At 45.2% G+C, this 19923-nt stretch overlaps 1 protein-coding gene across 1 annotated transcript; it reads right to left on the reverse strand.

Annotated features, from left to right (window-relative positions):
* Positions 1–7335: 7335 nt before the first annotated feature.
* On the reverse strand, positions 7336–13151 carry LOC121879121 (filaggrin-like). The gene is made up of 5 exons (XM_042385694.1): positions 13137–13151; positions 11600–12280; positions 11375–11461; positions 10406–10495; positions 7336–10183 (listed from the first exon to the last, which is right to left on the reverse strand). Exons 1-5 carry the CDS (start codon positions 13149–13151, stop codon positions 7760–7762), a joined length of 3297 nt encoding a protein of 1098 aa, XP_042241628.1. The 3' UTR covers positions 7336–7759.
* Positions 13152–19923: the final 6772 nt, after the last annotated feature.

Here is a 19923-nt window from a genome sequence, read left to right on the forward strand (position 1 = left end):
TCCTCACGTATCCTCATCATGTATCCTCACGTATCCGATCCTAGCCCCTCACAAGCACCATCGGCCGACCTTCACAGCCTCAAACTTCATCTCTCGTCTCCACAATTTTTTAACCCAAGTTTTCGGTTAATTTTATTTTTTTTTCTAATCGTAAAATTGAGTTTGACTACTAAAAGATTATCCTAGAATTATCCATTTTGGTTAAGGTTAAAATACCGACGTAGTTTTGTGTGTTTATTTTTATTCTTTTAATTGTTTTTCTTTCAATTCTTTCATATACTGAGTTATAGCGGCAAGCTGTATGTCCTAGTGTTAGATATATGTAACCTAAGACGACCGGACAACTCACCAACTGCACTGGTTAATTATTACCCCAGAACACGATCTGTAAATTGGTTAAAATCCAGGTTCACGATTATTGCTTAGTGGACAGAGACAATTGTAAAAAGAAAAGAAAATAATTGCCACCACAGTACTGTATGGGAGTGTGTAGTCCGTTATATCGAGGTCTATTAGATGTGAAACCTCTATATAATAGCTTATACACCTTTAGATGGATGTCCGTTAAATGGAGGTTTTACTGTATAATGTATGTACAGTCCCCTTCACTAGTGCATTTACAGGGGCTCGTCAGGTTTAGTACAGTGTGGGAACCCTGTGTTTGTTTACACTCGACAGAAGGAAACTCACAATAGTAAACACACTATGGAATCAAAGTAAAACAACATTAAAACAAATATTTCAATATAATTTGTGGAATGTTTATATGACGAGTCCCTGTAAACGCACCAGTGAAGGGGACTTTACATATCAGCTTCATGGAACTACAATACTGTATACATCGTGTTCATCATCCAGACTAACTACTGTAGCGGGTCATTGTACAGCTGTAACTCACCACTACAGTACATCGTGTTCATCATCCACACTAACTACTGTAGCGGGTCATTGTACAGCTGTAACTCACCACTACAGTACATCGTGTTCATCATCCACACTAACTACTGTAGCGGGTCATTGTACAGCTGTAACTCACCACTACAGTACATCGTGTTCATCATCCACACTAACTACTGTAGCGGGTCATTGTACAGCTGTAACTCACCACTACAGTACATCGTGTTCATCATCCACACTAACTACTGTAGCGGGTCATTGTACAGCTGTAACTCACCACTACAGTACATCGTGTTCATCATCCACACTAACTACTGTAGCGGGTCATTGTACAGCTGTAACTCACCACTACAGTACAAAACCCGACCAACACCGAGCCGCCGCCACCCCGAGATGATTGGTCGTGAGTGACCCATTCATGGGTTGGTGCCCAGCCTTTGTGCCTTAAATTGCTGCCAGATGAAGACGCCGTCACCCCCTACCTCCTTCTCTCCCTCCCCCCCCTTTCCTCCCTCCACTGCTCTTCCACTCCCTTTCCCTCCTCCTGCTCTTCCCCCCCTTTCTCCCTCCCTCACTGCCCTTCCACCCTCCCTCCCTCCCTCCCTCCCTCGCTCTTCTTAAGATATCGTCATTATTACCTTATGATATCGTCAGTTTTATAGGTATCGTAATTCATAAAGGTATCGTTCCTGTAAGTATCGTCTTAATATACACAGTCATTCATTCAGGTATCGTCAATCTTAAAGGTATCGCACTTTTTTTCAGGGTCTTTCGATGTTGTGATTCTTAAAACACGAACAATATTTTATCTTTCTTCTTCATTTTCTTTTCCTTTCTTTATAACTGGAGTAGATGACCGAATAAGCCAGTGAGACCGATATCCATTCATCCACCTCCCCACACACCGCTCTACCTGGCTGGCTGGCTGTAAAGGTTGATTAAAGGTGGATAATGAAGAGTTGACGGTAAAGGTAGTATTGAATCAGGTGGTTTGTTACCTGTGTGTGTGTGTGTATGTGTGTGTGTGTGTGTGTGTGTGTGTGTGTGTGTGTGTGTTTGGTAGGATTTAGTTTCTTCTCATGTAAACTTGTCGGAAAAAAGTAGATACGTTTTTCTTATTATAATCTATTGTTTCGTATGTGTTTTGTTATAGTTACTGCAGGCTCCGTTTTCTTTCATGTGATTTGTATGTTAGTTGTGATGTTCGTTTTCTATGGTGCTAGAGGAGCTATTTGGTTCATTTATAGGGTGTACTGTTATTTTTTTTTTTTAGCTTGTTAGTCTCTCTCTGACTGGGTTGTTTTGGGCTGACTGCTGAATGCAGTTACAAAAAATAGGTAGAGAATGGGGGAAATAGTTGACTACCTCATAATTCTCCTGAATCCAGTCTCTACACACACACACACAAATAGACGTATATTACGAGAAACACACAAAAAAAGAGCAAAACCGATCTCATTTGTAAGAGCTAAAATAATAAATCATTCAGTGATACTCGCGGCTTCCCTATGTCGAGGGGCAGCATCAGTCGCCTATTGGACACGGGCGCCACTGCCTGAGCCTGGCTTGATGTGGGAGGGAGGCTGGGGGAGTGTTGGGGAGGCTGGGGGAGGTGTTGGGGAGGGTGTTGGGGGAGGTGTGTGTTGGGGGGAGGGGTGGTTGGGGAGGTGTCCTGGGGAGGGGTGTGTTGGGGGAGGGGTGTGGCTGGGGGAGGGGTGTGGGGGAGGGGTGTGTTGGGAGGGGTGTTGGGGGAGGTGTGTTGGGGGGAGGGGGGGTGGCGGGGAGGGGTGTGTTGGGGGAGGTGTTGGGGAGGGTGTTGGGGAGGGCAAGGGGGAGGGGTGTTGGGGAGGGGTGTTGGGGTGTGTTGGGGAGAGGGGGGTGTTAGAGGGGTGTGTTGGGGAGGTGTGTTAGAAGGGGAGTTCGTGGGGAGGGGAGTGTTAGTGAGAGAAGAACAGGGTGAGATGTATGTATTTATGTATGTATGTATGTATGTATGTATGTATGTATGTATGTATGTATGTATCTATGTATGTATATTTATTTCTCATATTCTAATAATTTTTTGATTTATTAATTTTTTTCATTATTAGTGAGAATATTCTTAGTTTGCCTCTACCGTTACCTTTCATGTTTAAGGACACAGTAAGCCATGATTAAGAGGTTTTGTAGTGAACATCAAAGTGCCGGGAAGTTTGTATACATGTCCGTGTAAAAGTTTCGTCTTGGTGTTAAGCTCTTGAGGTGAGAGTATAATTATTTACCTCGTGAGTTATAACAGGTAAAGCAACACCTGGCGGGGAGGTTTTTTTTATTATTTTTTTTATTTTTTATTTTTAATCAGTGAAGGTATATTGTGTGTGTGTGTGTGTGTGTGTGTGTGTGTGTGTGTGTGTGTGTGTGTGTGTGTGTGTGTGTGTGTGTGTGTGTGGAGATGGTGAGGAAAAGATGGTGGTGAGAGATACTACGGGAAGCAGTTGCTTAGATTAGGTTAGGTTAGGTTAGGTTAGGTTAGGTTAGGTTAGGTTATGAGATATAGATATAATAACATGAAGTGCCGAGCGTTGATTACACACACACACACACACACACACACACACACACACACACACACACACACACACACACGTAAGCGGAATAATCAAATCAAATATGAGAGAGGAATTGATTGGCAATTTTAGGTAAGATTACACTAAGACATGTGTTGTGGAGCGATGTAGTACTTACCTTCCCCCCCCTCACCTCTGTACCATAGGGAGAGAGAGAGAGAGAGAGAGAGAGAGAGAGAGAGAGAGAGAGAGAGAGAGAGAGAGAGAGAGAGAGAGAGAGAGAGAGTATCTGGCTTTCAGAGAGCAGGTGCGGTTTATAGACAAAGTTCTTGGCTTACAGAGAAAGAACGAGAGAGTGTGGGTTAGGAAGGGGGAAGAACCATGAAATAAGAGAAATCAATAGAACAACCCTAATCATAAATATACATAACAAATATAAAAATGGAAACGGAGGTAAGTAAAATAATGATCTAGTTTTCAGAGCGAAGGAATCTAGACTACTATGTTGTGGTTGTCAGACGGTTGCAGGGTAGAGGAACACCAGAGGGGCAAGGCTGGAGGGAGTAAGAGCTGAAGCCTCGAGTAAGTAGCGGGATGGAGGATGAGGAACTACTACAAGTGGCGTGTGACAGGGGAAGGATGGCGAGGCATCTTGGAGGCGGGCGAGCGGGCAGGGAGGCGAGGAGGTGATCGAGCTATTGGGAGAGAAGGTTAGACGGGAACTACATACAGTAGACCGTGTTGGTAAACCTTTAGAACATATACTGTATATATCAAGGCTCCATCAGTAACCGTATACAGCCCTGACAGACAGACAGACAGACGGACAGACAGACAGACAGACAGACAGACAGACAGACAGACAAACAGACAGACAGACAGACAGACAGACAGACAGACAGACAGACAGACAGACAGACAGACAGACAGGGGGGAGCTTAGCACTCACTGATTGGCTTCGTTTTTGTGTGTCTGTGATGGCCGGGTGACCTCGCTTCACCTCTCAGGTTACCTCTAGTGTGTGTTTCACTTCCCTCACACACATTATATCTTCCTTCACACCTCACCTTCTCCCTCACACTTCTTCCCTCACCCTACACCTCTCTCACCCTTCACTTCCCTCACATCTTACTTCCTTCCTTCCTCACCCCTCACCTTCCTCAAACCTCCCCCACCCCAACCCCATCCCCCCCCACCCCCACCCCCCCATCCCCCCCACCCCACCCCCTCACCCACCCCACACCCCCACCCACCCCACACCCCTCACCCCCCCTCGCCCCCACCCTCCCTCACACACCCACCCTCACCCCCACCCTCACTTCCCCTCCCTCCCCACCCCCTCACCCCACTCCCACCCCACACCCACCTCACCCCTCCCTCTCCCTCACCCCTCCTCCCCCTCACCCCCACCCACCCCCACCCCCCCCCACCCCCACCTTCCCCACCTACACCCACCCCAACCTCCCACCCCACCCCACCCCCACTCCCCACCCCCCCACCCACCACCCCACCCACCCCCCCCCACCCACCCCCCACCCCCACCCACCCCAACCCCCACCCACCCCACCCCCACCCACCCCACCCCCACCCACTCCCCAGCCCCTACCCACCCCACCCTCAACCCCACCCCCCCCCTTCCTCACCCCCCCCACCCCACCCTCACCCACTCCCCACCCCACCTTCCCCAACCTGCCCCACCCATCACCCACCCACCCCCCTCACCCACCCAACCCCACCTCACCCACCCAACCACCCCCCCACCCACCCCCCCACCCACCCCACCCCCCCCACCCCCACCCCCCACCCCACCCCTCCCACTCCACCCACCCACCCCCTCACCCACACCCTCACCCACCTCACACCTCTCCCTCTCACCCCTCACACCCCTCACCCTCACCCCTCACATTTTCCCTGAACGCCTTCATATGTTGAGGTATCTGTTACGTGATGGTGCTGAGAGGAGAGAGAGAGAGAGAGAGAGAGAGACGTATCACAAGAAATCAAATAAAACGAAGATATTATTATTATTATTATTATTATTATTATTATTATTATTATTATTATTATTATTATTATTATTATTATTATTATTATTATTATTATTATTATTATTATTATTATTATTATTATTATTATTATTATTATTATTATTATTATTATTATTATTATTATTATTATTATTATTATTATTATTATTATTATTATTATTATTACTATTATTATTATTATTATTATTATTATTATTATTATTATTATTATTATTATTATTATTATTATTATTATTATTATTATTATTATTATTATTATTATTATTATTATTATTATTATTATTATTATTATTATTATTATTATTATTATTATTATTACCAATGAATTTAGATTTTGCCGAAGCTAGTTTATTGTGCACCCCATACTCATCCTGTGCCCAGAAGGATTACAGAGCAGAGGACACAGTTAGGTTAGGTTAGGTTAGGTCAGGTTAGGTGAGGTTCTTGTTCGTGTACTCTTTTTAACATAGAGTATACTGTCAGCAAACGCCGCTTCCTACCCTTTCTTGAGTGACGTCACAACATAGAGGCATGACGTCACAACACGGGGGCATAACGTCACAATATGGAGCTCTAACGCCCCCCACCCCGGCCTCCCCCAACCTCCGCCATGAAGCACCACTAATGGGGATCCACGAGGGAGGTAACGTAATTCTTTCTAGTGGAAGTGTGTCTTAATCCACCTCCCTCCCACGAGCCTGCTGTACTGTAAGGTTGCCATGTCATGAGTTGGTTGCCATAAGACGTCATGTGGTGTAGCGTCGTAAATTATCTTGAAGTGGGTTGCCATAAATTGTCCTGTCATGGTTTAGTGTGCCTTAAAGTGCGTTGCCATGAGATTGGGTTGCCATAAATTGTCTTGCCATGATTTAGTGTGCCTTAAAGTGCGTTGTCATGAGATTGGGTTGCCATAAATTGTCCTGTCATGATTTAGAGTGCCTTAAAGTGCGTTGTCATCAGATTGGGTTGCCATAAACTATCATAAACTTCGTTGCCATAAGATAGAGGAGGAAAGAAAAATGCCAGTGTGTTTTGTTATACGATTGAATGACAACTACTATAAAACAGATCCTCGATATAACGGACTTCCCTCTCCAAATAGTCCGTTAAATAATGGATTTCACTGTAAAGGCTGCTAGAAGTGTCTCTTCCTCCTCCTCCTCCTCCTCTTCCTACCCCTCCTTCTCTTCCTACCCTTTCTCCCTCTCCTCCTCCTCCTGCTCCTCCTACCCCTCCTTCTCTTCCTACCCTTTCTCCCTCTCCCCCTCTTCCTCTCTTTCTTCCCTCTATTGTCTCTCAGTTTACACAGTGTGAAGACCTCGACTCAGCTGCTGCCCATCAACCCTTTATACCTAAGTGATTTGTATTTATTCAATTATGTTATTTCTTATTATTTATTCATCTTTTTTGTCATTTACGTATTTTTCTTTTTTATTCCTGTTTATCATTTTTTTTTTCACATTTCCCAATACCGTTTAGCATTGGTCGGGAAATTTCTTCGTTAATAGTCAGTGTTTTAACCCCTTGAGGGCTATCATTTAGGTTAGGTTAGGTCAGGTTAGGTCAGGTTAGGTTAGGTCAGGTCAGGTCAAGTTAGGTTAGGTTAGGTTAGGTTAGGTTAGGTTAGTTTAGATCAGGTCAGGTCAGGTGAAGTTAGGTTAGGTTAGGTTAGGTTAGGTCAGGTTAGGTTAGGTCATGTCAGGTCAAGTTAGGTTTGGTTAGGTTAGGTTAGGTCAGGTCAGGTCAGGTCAAGTTAGGTTAGGTTAGGTGACAATGTTATTCTTTTTACATTTGACAAGTGAGTCAATTTATTTCCTTTTGGATTATCACTGTAAGTACACAAATTTACATACTTATTATTTATTGTTTCCTGTCGTAAAATTGTACAGTATTTTTTTTATTAGTTTATGAAGCCTGTCTGGGAAGGAAGTTTATACACGAACTGACTGAAAAGAAATGCCCTATATTGCGTAATCCGAAGCTGCTGTTCTACATAGAATGACTTAAAGTATTTCTTGGGTTTAGAACTAAGGAGGACGTATGTATAATGACTGTATGAGAGGATCTGGAGGCTCTATGTAGGGAAAGAAAGGCTCTATGGATACTAAAAAAGAGGCTCTGTGCATAGTTAAGAAAGGCTCTATGTGTAAAGAATGCAAGTAAAGGCCCATGCTTATTGACTGGAAAGATGTATGAAAAGGAATTCCTGCACAAATGAACTAACTGACAGGGTGAGTTCTGCACATAGGGATAATGTTACATGTCACTCTAGGCTTGTGGGTGAGGCTCTGCTACCGTCTGGAAGTTGGATCGTTGTAAGACTGAAGCGCTAACCTGAGGTCTTCTGGGAGTTTCTTCTTCGTGGATAGGGCCATAAAATTTGGCTTCGGTGGGGGCAGCTGGGTTCTGTGAGGTCTGTGTCACATCTTCATTCTGAAACTGTGGCGATACTGACAAGGGCTGGTTACGATCGTCTTGGTGGCGTTCTCTTAAAGAATTGGAAGCCTGGAACCTCTCACTTGGAGCAACTTGTTCCTGGTTGGTGGATTGCTGCCGACTCTGGAAGTTGGTTGTTTGGCTTAGTTTTGGTGTCTGTACGTGCTGTGAAGATCGATCAGAGTATTTCACACTCGCCTGGAAAGTGCCATCTTGTAGGGTGTCAGCTTCTGTTTGGGCTTGAGCTCTCTGATCAATGGAATCTATTTGAGGTACATCCTGCTGGTGATAATTGGATGATCGAGAATTATCACTATTCACGGGTGCGAAATTTCTTCTTTGTGGTGGATGAGGTTCAAGAATCACGGTATCTCTTGCACCATACCGTTGGTTCCCGATAGTCTTTGGATATACACCATCACCAACGATAGTCTGACGTTGGATCCCGGTTCCATAACGTCTGGTGGGATACTCACTTTGGTCAATGGTTGAACTTAGAGAATCATCAGAATATCTTTTGTTGTCATAAGTATTGTCACCTGTTGTTGCTGTTTGTTGACGATCAAATTGGTAATTTTTTTGCCCTTGGAAACGAGTTCCTTGAAGTGAATCCTGCAACTGAACTTTATTTTGCGGTAAGGACGGATTTCTCCTTCTGGTTTCATAGTCATCAATTAACTGCGATTGAAATTTCCTCCTCCTCTGACTCTTCAACTGGCTATCACTTTGGGTTTGAAGTTGACCCTGAGCCCTTGACTGGAACTGTTCATTTCTTTGGTTAAGATACAGGTCTCTATTTTGGCTAGAGAACTGACCTCTGTTTGGAGATTGGTACTGTGATCCAGCTTCAGTTTGGAATCTCCTGTTGTCTTGGGTTCGGAAGGGCCTCCTGTCTTGGCTCTGGAACTGCTCTCTCTCCAGGGTTTGGAATTGATTTCTTCCTTCTAGAACTTCCTGCTGGCTGTCTTGTCTGTACATTTGACTCTCTTCTTGAGTGTCGAACTGTCTGCCACCTTGGGTCTGGAACTGTCTTGTGTCTTGAGTCTGGAACTGACTGTCTTGACCCTGGAAATTACTTCTGTCTTGGGCCTGGAACTGACTGTCTTGACCTTGGAAATTAATCCTGTCTTGGGCCTGGAACTGACTGTCTTGACCTTGGAAATTACTCCTGTCTTGGGCCTGGAACCGACTGTCTTGACCTTGGAAATTACTCCTGTCTTGGGCCTGGAACTGACTGTCTTGGATCCGGAATCGGTTTCTCTCTTGGGTCAGGGAGAACTGCTTGCTCCTTGGAGTCTGGTACTGGCCTCTACTGTCACCATCCAGCTGACCTCCTTTCTGTGATTGGAATTGATTCTTGGCTTCTGTTAGAGGCTGCCTCCTAATTGTACTTGGGAACCTATTTCTGTGTTGTGATCGAAATTGTTCCCTATTTTGGGTTTGGGAATTATCTCTGACGTGAGTTTTGAACTGACCCTGGAAGTCTTGTTGAGTACTGCCTCTAGACTGCTCCTGCTTGAGGGATTGTTGATGTTGGTTATTGAAGTTCGTGCTAGTTGCCTGGCCTTCAGCCTCTGGGAAGTTGTCAACAAAGGCTCCAGGTCTCTGCCGGAATTCTTGTGTATCCGGACGAAGTTTTGCATTTTCTTGTTGGAAACTCTGCAAGTCTTGAGAAAACCCAGAAGGCCGCTCGCTGCCCCTTGAGGATCCTTGTGGGACCCTGGGTGTGTCTTGATGACCAGGGATGGCGGCGAACTGAGACCTGTCACTCACTTCTGATGACCGGGCAGCTGCAGTGTTTCTGTGCAAGAAAGGTACCCGGGCAGAAAAATCTTGTCTGGATGAGGAACTGGAGTCTTGGAACTGTGAAACTCTAGACCCCTGGAACTGAGAAGCTCTGGAGTCCTGGAATTGAGAGGCTCTGGAGTCCTGGAATTGAGAGGCTCTGGAGTCTTGGAATTGAGAGGCTCTGGAGTCCTGGAATTGAGAGGCTCTGGAGTCCTGAAACTGAGACGGTCTGGAATCCTGGAACTGAGAGGCTCTAGAGCCCTGGAACTGAGACGCTCTGGAATCCTGGTTCTGGGAATACTGGGGAGTTCTGGAGCTCTGGAAACGACTTCTGGAACGTGTACTACTTGATCCATGACCATTTCGTGAAGACTCGAAAGTGTTCCTCTGTTCCTGACGACCCTTCTGGCTGTTCCCTTTCATCCGTGCCCCGTATTCAGGTTCCTCGTGGTCAGACACATACTCCACCTGCAGGATCAACAAGAGGTCTGTAGGTCTTATCATATTTAACCCAAAGAAATATTACAGATCAGGTGAGAGAGTATGATGGCGAACAGAGAAAGAGGAAGGGAGTTGAGTAATACTTCATGAGGAAACAAAACGTAATTTATCCCCTTATTAAGTGTATGTATGTATGTATGTATGTATGTATGTATGTATGTATGTATGTATGTTAAACAGGATACGTACCGTAGCCTGGAAGCCGTTGTCCTTATCAGCTGAATACTTGACCACACGCATGGTACCGTCAGCCTCCTTCACACGGTATTCCCCAACCACCTGTATGGTACACACATACAGGGTTAGTGGTACACATACAAACACACATACAAACACGCACACTCGTATATATTACATGGTTAGTGGTACACATTTCTTATATTAGTATAAACACACACACCCACACACACACACACACACACACACACACACACACACACACATTTTAATAGCCCATTCAGTGCTCTCAAAACTTCACAAATTTAAAACCTAACCTAACCTAACCTAACCACCAGACGATTTTACTCAGCTTAAAGAAAACACCGAAAAGCACTTGAAGGATTAATTGATATAGGAGATGAATAATTTTTTTGGTTTGCCTTTTAATGAGACTTAATGAATGCGGTGTTGCGAAAAGACCAGTAATTTACCTTAATTATCGGGAGTTATAATTAGAATGGTAATTACCTTAGAACAATAATTAGGTAAGATACGGAAACAGAACTAGTATTAAAATAGTAGACCTTAGTTAATATCTTAGTTAAAGAGGGATACGATTAATTATAATATTACGTGTATTATTATTATTATTATTATTATTATTATTAAGGGAGGAATAGGGAATGGGGGGTGTGTGGGTGACGTTGGGGGGGCGGGGTGAGGGGGTGACGTTGGGGGAGTGAGGGGTGAGAAGGGGGAATAGGGAATAGGTGGGGGGTGAGGGTGGTAGGGGAAGAGAAAGTAGTAGGATGATGATGATGATGATGATGATGATGATGATGATGATGATGATGATGATGATGATGATGATAATGGTGGTGGTAGGGAGGAGAATCCACTTTAGAATGAAGCTTACAAAAGTAGAGCTTGGAGCCTACCTCACATCATCTTAACGAGGATAGGAACCTACAGTGATGGAGCCTAGAACCTGGAGCCTACCTTGCCTCCATCTCGGGTCTCCTGGTGGAACTTCATGTCACCGGTCTCCTCAGAGCGGATGTTGTAAGAGTACTCGTAGTTCCCCATCTAGGAGGAGGGAGAGAAGGAGGTTAAGAGCAGGTAACAGTAGCAAACAGGAGGGGGAGAAGTTGTTAAATACAGGTAACAGTAGAGCCGTACAACAGGTAACAACAGTAGACGACAATGAGTAAAACAGTAACTCACCTTCAGGTTGTCTTGTTCATCTTCGTGTTGTTCATCTTCGTCGTACTTGTGGCTGCCCCTTGACACTGCTGCCCCTCGAGGCCTGCTGGATAGTGTTGATGGTACTTCCTGTTGCTGGTCACTGTCGCCGCCGCGGAAGTTCCTCCTGAAGGACTGGCTGGCCTCTCCCTGCACCCCAACACCTGCAGCAGACACTCCCTTGCTGACACCAGGGATCTTCGGGTACTCGGCCTGGCCTCTCTGAAAGGACCCAGATGAGAAGGTGTCTGCTCCTACAGTCTGGTCTTGAAGGTCTTCCTGCTGGGGTCCCTGGCCATCAATCTGACTGCCAAAGGCTTCCTGTCTGTACGGCTGTCCTTGTTCGTGTGTCTGGTCTTGAGTCTGTTGTACTCTATAGTTCTTGAGGTCTGTCCCTCTTCCGTCTTGCCCTGACTGTCCTTCAGATTCCCGACCGTGGTGCTGCCCTGGTGGTGTGCTGAACGCCTGACCATGTTCGAGGCTGGTTGGGTAGGCCTCGTCGGAGCTGAACTGAAGGTGAGGGTCAGGGTGTTGAGGTGTCTGGACGAAGGTGTGAGATTCTTCCTGAAGGAGAGGTGTGTCAAGGAGGGCTGCAGGGGCTGGACTCTGTGGGGGAGACGTGGCCGATACCACTACCGCCGCCGCTACCAGGTACCCCACCACCTGTTGGATACAATAATACCACCTTACTACCACCACAACCACACCATGTTACCACAGAAATAATTATTATATAAGCATTACCATTGATCACCACACACCACTACCACACCACTACCACACCACTACCACACCACAGCACATCAAACCACACCATCACTACCCACCACCATCCACACCACACCACACAAAACCTCCAACTACCACATCCCACTACCACATCCCACTCCCACACCTCCCACTCCCACACCTCCCACTACCACACCACACTACCACACAGTGACCACCCACACTACCCAGGGATTATCATTACCATCAGTTAAGAAGGTAATTAAGTGATACAATTACTGGCTGTATTTATCAAGATCTTAAGGTTTTCATAATTGGTGGTAAGACGCAATCAAGATAAAACAAGATAGTTATGTTGTATTATAGTGTATTACTGTATTTTTGCCCACAGAGGATAAAATAAGCTTTCTGTATTTTTAACTCACGGAGAATCAAATAAGCTTAGTGTATTTTAACTCACGGAGGATAAAATATATCTATACATTATAACATTCTATTAACTTTCATCTATATGTCAGCTCATCTATCCTCCACCTACCCTCACCTACCCTCACCTACCCTCATCTACCCTCCATCTACCCTCACCTACCCTCACCTACCCTCCATCTACCCTCACCTACCCTCACCTACCCTCCATCTATCTTCACCTACCTCACTACTCCCCCACCTCACCTACCCTCCACCTACCCTCACCTACCCCTCCATCTACCCTCATCTACCCTCCATCTACCCTCACCTACCCTCACCTACCCTCCATCTACCCTACTAAGACAGGTGTACTCAGACGTACCTTAATCACAGCCATCCCGCAGGTGAGTGTCCCTCTATCACCTCCTGCAGCCTTTTTATACCCTCTAATTTAACCCTTCCCTCCCCCTTTCCCTTCCCTCCTTCCCTCCTTCCTTTTCTCCCTCCCTCCCCTCCCACCAACCCCTAGACCATACTTCCGCCTCTATATGAACTACCCCTCCCTCCTCCTCCCTCCTCCCCTCCCTCCTCCTTTTCCCTCCCTCCATGAGTCATTCATTCTCTCCTGTTTTCTCTCCCATTCCTCCCCTCCCACCCCGCCTTTACCTACTTCCCCTCCTGTTTTCTTCCGGTCTCTTCCTCTCTCTCTGTCCCTCGCCCCTCTACTGTTCCATGACCACACTCGCTTCCTTCATCTTTTCCTCCATCTCTGTTGATAGATTTTTCTCTGCTCTTCCCCTTCCTTTCCCTCTTCATCTGTCTCTCCCTTTCCCATCACCTTTTTCTTTCCTCCTTCCCCTTCCCTCCGTCAGTCTGCCCATCCCTCCCTCCCTCTCTTCCTTCCCTCCGTCTCTCCCTCTTTCCCTTCCCTTCCCTTCCCCCTCTATCCTCTCTCCCTCTCTCTTCCACCCCCACAATCCCCCAAAATGCGGTTAAAGGTGCACTAAATAACAACAACAACAACAACAACAACAACAACCCTAAAACAACAACAACAACAACAACAACAACAACTCTCCCCCCTCTCCTCCCTCCTCCCCTTATCAACACCCTTCACCCCCCCGTAACCCATAACCGGTAGCAGGAGGGGGGGTGAAATAAGTCAAGACAGTACTAAGCAACATCCTGTGGTAGCAGGGGCAGGTCAACTCTCAACACCTTTCTAACTAGAGTCAATAAGGTCGATTTTATTTTGTCTTAATTCTATACTGACTTGACTCTTCCTTGTGCTAAAGGGGTTAAGTCATCGTGCTAAAGGGGTTAAGTCATCGTGCTAAAGGGGTTAAGTCATCGTGTTAAGGGTTAAGATGTGTTAAAATTAGTATTAAAGGTTGTCATCGTGTTAAAGGGTTAAGTCATCGTGTTAAAGGGTTAAGTCATCGTGTTAAAGGGACTCTCATACAGAGAACACTACAGGTATCATTTCGTCCTTTACAACAGCTTGACTCAGTGTACGTGATGGTGTGGTTAGTGATGTGAAGGGAATTGATTCAAGTATTGTGTGGTGGTTGGTGGATGGTGGATTGTTGGTGGTGGTTGATGGTGGTGGTTGGTGGTGGTGGTGGGTTGGTGATTGGTGGTGGTGGTGGTGATTGGTGGTTGGTGGTGGTTGGTGGTTGGTGGTGGTGGTGGTGAGTTGGTGGTGGTGGTGTGATGAGTGGTGGTTAGTGGTTGGTGGTGGTTGGTGGTTTGTGGTGGTGGTGGTGGTGGTTGGTGGTGGTGGTGGTGGTTAGTGGTGGTGGTTGAGTGGTTTTGGTGGTGGTGGTGGTGGTTGTTGGTGGTGGTGGTTGTGGTGGTGGTGGTGGTTGGTGGTGGTTGGTGGTGGTTGGTGGTGGTTTGGTGGTGGTTGGTGGTGGTTGGTGGTGGTTGTTGGTTGGTTGGTGGTTGGTGGTGGTGGTGGTGGTTGGTGGTGGTGGTGGTTGTTGGTGGTGGTTGGTGGTTTTGGTGGTGGTGGTGGTTGGTGGTGGTGGTGGTGGTTGGTGGTGGTGGTTGGTGGTTTTGGTGGTGGTGGTGGTGGTGGTTGGTGGTGGTTGGTGGTGGTGGTTGGTGGTGGTTGGTGGTTTTGGTGGTGGTGGTGGTGGTTTGTGGTGGTGGTTGGTGGTTGGTGGTTTTGGTGGTGTTGGTGGTGGTGGTTGGTGGTGGTTGGTGGTTTGGTGGTGGTGGTGGTGGTTGGTGGTGGTGGTTGGTGGTTTTGGTGGTGGTGGTGGTGTGTTGGTGGTGGTGGTTGGTGGTTTTGTGGTGGTGGTGGTGGTGATTGGTGGTGGTGGTTGGTGGTTTGGTGGTGGTGGTGGTTGTTGGTGGTGGTGGTTGGTGGTTTTGGTGGTGTCTTTCCTTACATTGTGTATATATATATATATATATATATATATATATATATATATATATATATATATATATATATATATATATATATATATATATTTATTTATTATTTAATCTTTATTTACTCTTCATTTGTATACATTTTGTCTTCCTCTCTTTCTCTTTATCCCTTTATCCCTTCTTCCCCTTCTCCTATTCCTCCTTCTTCTCCTTCTGTTCCCCCTCCTATTCCTTCTTCTCCTCCTCCACCTCCCCCATGTCACCCTGCCGACCTTCGCCTCACATAAATACACACAACCCACAGCACATCCTTCCTCACCCTCTCGACGCGGCAGACAACTTACACCCACCTACAGGCGGGTCTTTCAGGTCCAGGTTCCCCTTACAGTTCTGGACAGGCCAGTTGGAAGACGATACTGATACTTCCCAGCTGATGTAAGGGTGATGAGAATGGCTTGTCACAGACGACGCCCTCACCTCCTGTAGAAGGGATTATCAACCTTCAGGGTAGTAATTCTCTTTTGGCCTGGTTTAAAAAGTGAGAGTGTGTCTAGCTGCTAGGAAACCAACCCCCCCATTTGAATGACTTGTGATGGAGGTATAGTGTGGCGGGATGTAGTAAAAGTTCTTATGAGTGGCACTAAGATTAATTCATGAGAACCAATCTCAGTCAACCTTTATGTAGCAATCTTAGTGGCACTCTTAAAATCTTATTAAATATTAAGGGTTGCAAGCGAAGGGGTAAGACACTAACCCTACTGACGAAGCGTACGATGCATGAAGGTGTGAAAGGGGGCGATAAAAGGTAAGGTTCCTGGATGATACTGAAGGTAACAACGCCTCTTAGGAGAATTATGGAGACGTCCTGGTTAAAAAGTGTGTGCGTGTGTGTGTGTGTGTGTGTGTGTGTGTGTGTGTGTGTGTGTGTGTGTGTGTGTGTGTGTGTGTGCGTGTGTGTGTGTGTGCTCGGCCTCTAGGTGCTACTGCTATATACTGACGGTGATGATGGTGATAGTGTCTGAGGGCAGTACTCACCTCCTCCTCCTCCTCCTCTTCTTCATCCTATTAATTATATCAAACTTCTGAGAATATTTTACTTTTGAACAAGACTAAATAATCCCGTTAAGACGAACCAGTTTACTCGTATGTCTTAAAGTTATGAGGAATAGCACTGTCTTGGTTTAATTCTCTTAGGTAAAGTGACTATACACAGATTATGAACTTCCCATGTGTGACTGACGGACGGACGGAACAGCTGACGGTAAAAACAGACAGCGCTAACTCCTCCTCTATCTCATTGTCTCTTTTCCTCTTAACCTTCTCTCTCTCTCTCTTTAGTAATTTTCTCATTTCGTCTCTTTGTTGAGTTATGTTAGGATATGGATATGTTAGGTTAGGTTAGTTTATGCTAGGTTATGTAGTGTTGGTGTAGGTGAGTTCTTGGTGAGGTGGGACGGTTAGGTTAGGTTAGGTTAGGTTAGGTTAGGTTAGGTTAGGTTAGGTTAGGTTAGGTTAGGTTTGGTTAGGTTATGTAGTGTTGGTGTAGGTAAGTTCTTGGTGAGGTGGGACGGTTATAACCTTGTTAGTGGCAGGCTAATTGGTTGATCGATGGGTTAATATAGAGATTAAGTTATATAATCACACACACACACACACACAACACACACACACACACACACACACACACACACGTAAGATAGATGAATAAGTACAATACATGAATACAGATATAGAAAGGTAATTAGATGGATAGATAGATAGAACGACAGACAGACAGACAGACAGACAGCACAGAGAATCAAAATATTAAGACAGAGTGTATAGGCACTTTACCGAGAACTTCATTCACTCATTTCCTACCATGTATGTAGTATGTAGTATGTATGTATGTATGTATGTATGTATGTATGTATGTATGTATATGTATGTTCCTCTCGTCAGGTAGGGTGAAGCAAAAGATATTAGACCCCCCCCAACCTCCTTCTAACACCCAGTCCTGTTACCTGAGACCTACCTGGGCTAATGACTGACTCTCTACCTGGCTGGTCATGTTTTACCTGGAGTGGATTAATTATTAATGTTAGTGTTTTTTTTTTAGGATTGGTATAATGTTCACCTGAATGAAGGAAGTTACATTTTTTTTTTTTATTTTTACAGGATTATCTCACCGGACGGTCACTGACCCACATCAGGGCCTGGGGGAGAGCAAATATATATAATATATAATAATAGATAATAATAATAACCTAATTTATTATTATTACAACAATTAATAAAATTAATAACAAATTAATACAAATAACAAATGGAAATAATAATATAATAATAATAATAATAATAATAATAATAATAATAATAATAATAATAATAATAATAATAATAATAATAATAATAATAATAAATGAATACAAAACGAAAAAAAAGATCAATAATGAGAAACAATATATATATTTGTGTTGTGTGAGAAACAATTGAGACCCTGCAATTGTGTGTAAATGAGGCAGAAAGTCAGATCAGCAACCTGGGACTTGGTCTTACCGTGATGCCATATGGCAGCAGGGTCTACTATTAGACAACACATTATGCTTCCAATATCTTCCCAGGCGGTAGTACCTCCCTGTTTGGTAGCTACTTACTACCTACTACCTGCATACATACATACATACATACATACATACATACATACTATTCAACAACTCTCATACACTCTCCCTCTCCCACACACACACACTCTTCCTCGGCCAACAGATACACGAGAGGAAGCATTTATTACATTCTTCGTGTATAAATGGCTTTGTTATCCTGCCAGACACCTGAAACTGTGTGTGTGTGTGTGTGTGTGTGTGTGTGTGTGTGTGTGTGTGTGTATGTGTGTGTGTATGTGTGTGTGTGTGTGTTATAATTACAGTGAGTGAATTTTAATATATATAGAACATTATAATTCATCTTACCTGTTAGTACCTCTTGATTAGAATACATCGATCACCTGAAGATTAGGCACCCTAGTTTATTGTACCTGGTAAACACACCTTAACCTACCCTACCCTTCCTTACCCCACCCTACCCTACCCTACCCTACCCCACCCTACCCTACACTACACTACCCTACCCTACCCTACCCCACCCCTACCCCTACCTTAACCTACCTACCCTACCTACCTACCTAACCTGCCTACCCTACCTACCCCACACCCTACTACCCCTACCTACCCCTACCCTACCCCTACCCTACCCCACACTTCCCTACCCCTACCCTACCCTACCCCTACCCCTACCCTACCTACCCCTTACCCTACCCTACCCTACTCACCCTACCCCTACCCTACCCCTACCCTACCCCTACCCCTACCCTACCTACCCCTACCCCTACCCTACCCCTACCCTTACCCCTACACTACTACCCCCTACCCCTACCCCACCCTACACTACCCCTACCTACCCCTACACACCTACCCTACCTACCTACCCTACCCCTACCCCTACCCCTCATTCGTCACCATACACCTGTCATCAGCATCCGTAGGTGAGCGCCACCTGTACCTCTGGCCAATCCTAGAACGGACTTAAAAGCAAGATCCGGGATTTTCTGTCTCATAGAACTGGAATCCTGGGGAGGAGGAGGGTGGGAGGGATGGGGTGGGGTGGGGATGGGAGGGGGAAGAGGAGAATGGGAGTGCAGGTGGTGGAGAGAGAGATGATATGGCGGGGGGGTGAGTGAAGGATGGATGGGGGGATTAAGGGGAGGAAGTCATATTCATTTTAGGGATTAGAAATAGAAAATGAAATAGTTAAAAATTCTCGGTCCATTTATTACCCAAAATATATTTAGAGAACAGACAGATAGGACAAATAACAATTAATAAAAGATTTGAAAATTAAAAAATGGAAAACTTGGAACGATAAATATAAAAATATAAAAAGTGAAAATTAAATGAGAGGAATAATGAAAGTGAAAGAATAAAATAAAAAGAAAGAAAAGACTACAAAAAGACATTATAAAGACCTATTCGAAGAAGTTAGGACTCTATATCACACCTCAAGTCGTCATTATAGAAATTCCCTGAAAAAGGGCACGAAACTAAAAGGAACGAAAATAGACGAAGAAGAAAAAAAAAGAAAAAAGATATATATGAAAAAAAACTCGACCAGGAGAAAATTATATCCAGTTAAGAAGACTAATTTCTTCTTTCTCGGGGCATTAGAGTTCAAGCTCCCCCCCCCCCATCTTTTTACGACAAGATCTGTTCACCTATTTTCTCACAGGGTTGCTTCTCCTCCTCTCTCATCTCTCACAAGATACTGTAGGATGCTTATATCTACAGTAGGGTCTCAGGCTAAATCCGACGCCATTTTGATTTTTTTCTAATATATATATTTTTTAAGTCTCGGTTACATTATAAAGACATTTTGACCGAGATAGGAGTCTGAGTTATATCCATTTGTCATCCTTACCCCCCACATCAACACCCCCACCATCAACACCTCCCCACCATCAACACCCCCACCATCAACACCCCCACCATCAACACCCCACACCATCCTTTTATCAACACCCCCACCATCTTTTACCATCAACCCCCCACCATCAACACCCCCACCATCAACACCCCCACCATCAACACCTCCCACCATCAACACCTCCCCATCAACACCCCTACCATCATCAACTTAACCATCAACACCCCCACCATCATACCTCCCCAATCATCATCCACATCCCCACCATCAACACCTCCCCACCATCGCCACCCCCACCATCAACACCCCCTTCAACACCTCCCCCACCA

This window comes from Homarus americanus, unplaced genomic scaffold (assembly GCF_018991925.1).
Source record: "Homarus americanus isolate GMGI-L3 unplaced genomic scaffold, GMGI_Hamer_2.0 scaffold4060, whole genome shotgun sequence".
Lineage (NCBI taxonomy): Eukaryota > Metazoa > Arthropoda > Malacostraca > Decapoda > Nephropidae > Homarus > Homarus americanus.

Coding starts and splice junctions, on each gene's coding strand:
- LOC121879121 (XM_042385694.1), bottom strand. Junction 11,462..11,599: donor ATGAACAAGACAACCTGAAG/GTGAGTTACTGT, acceptor CCCTCCTCCTAG/ATGGGGAACTACGAGTACTC. Junction 10,184..10,405: donor ACAACGGCTTCCAGGCTACG/GTACGTATCCTG, acceptor TTGATCCTGCAG/GTGGAGTATGTGTCTGACCA.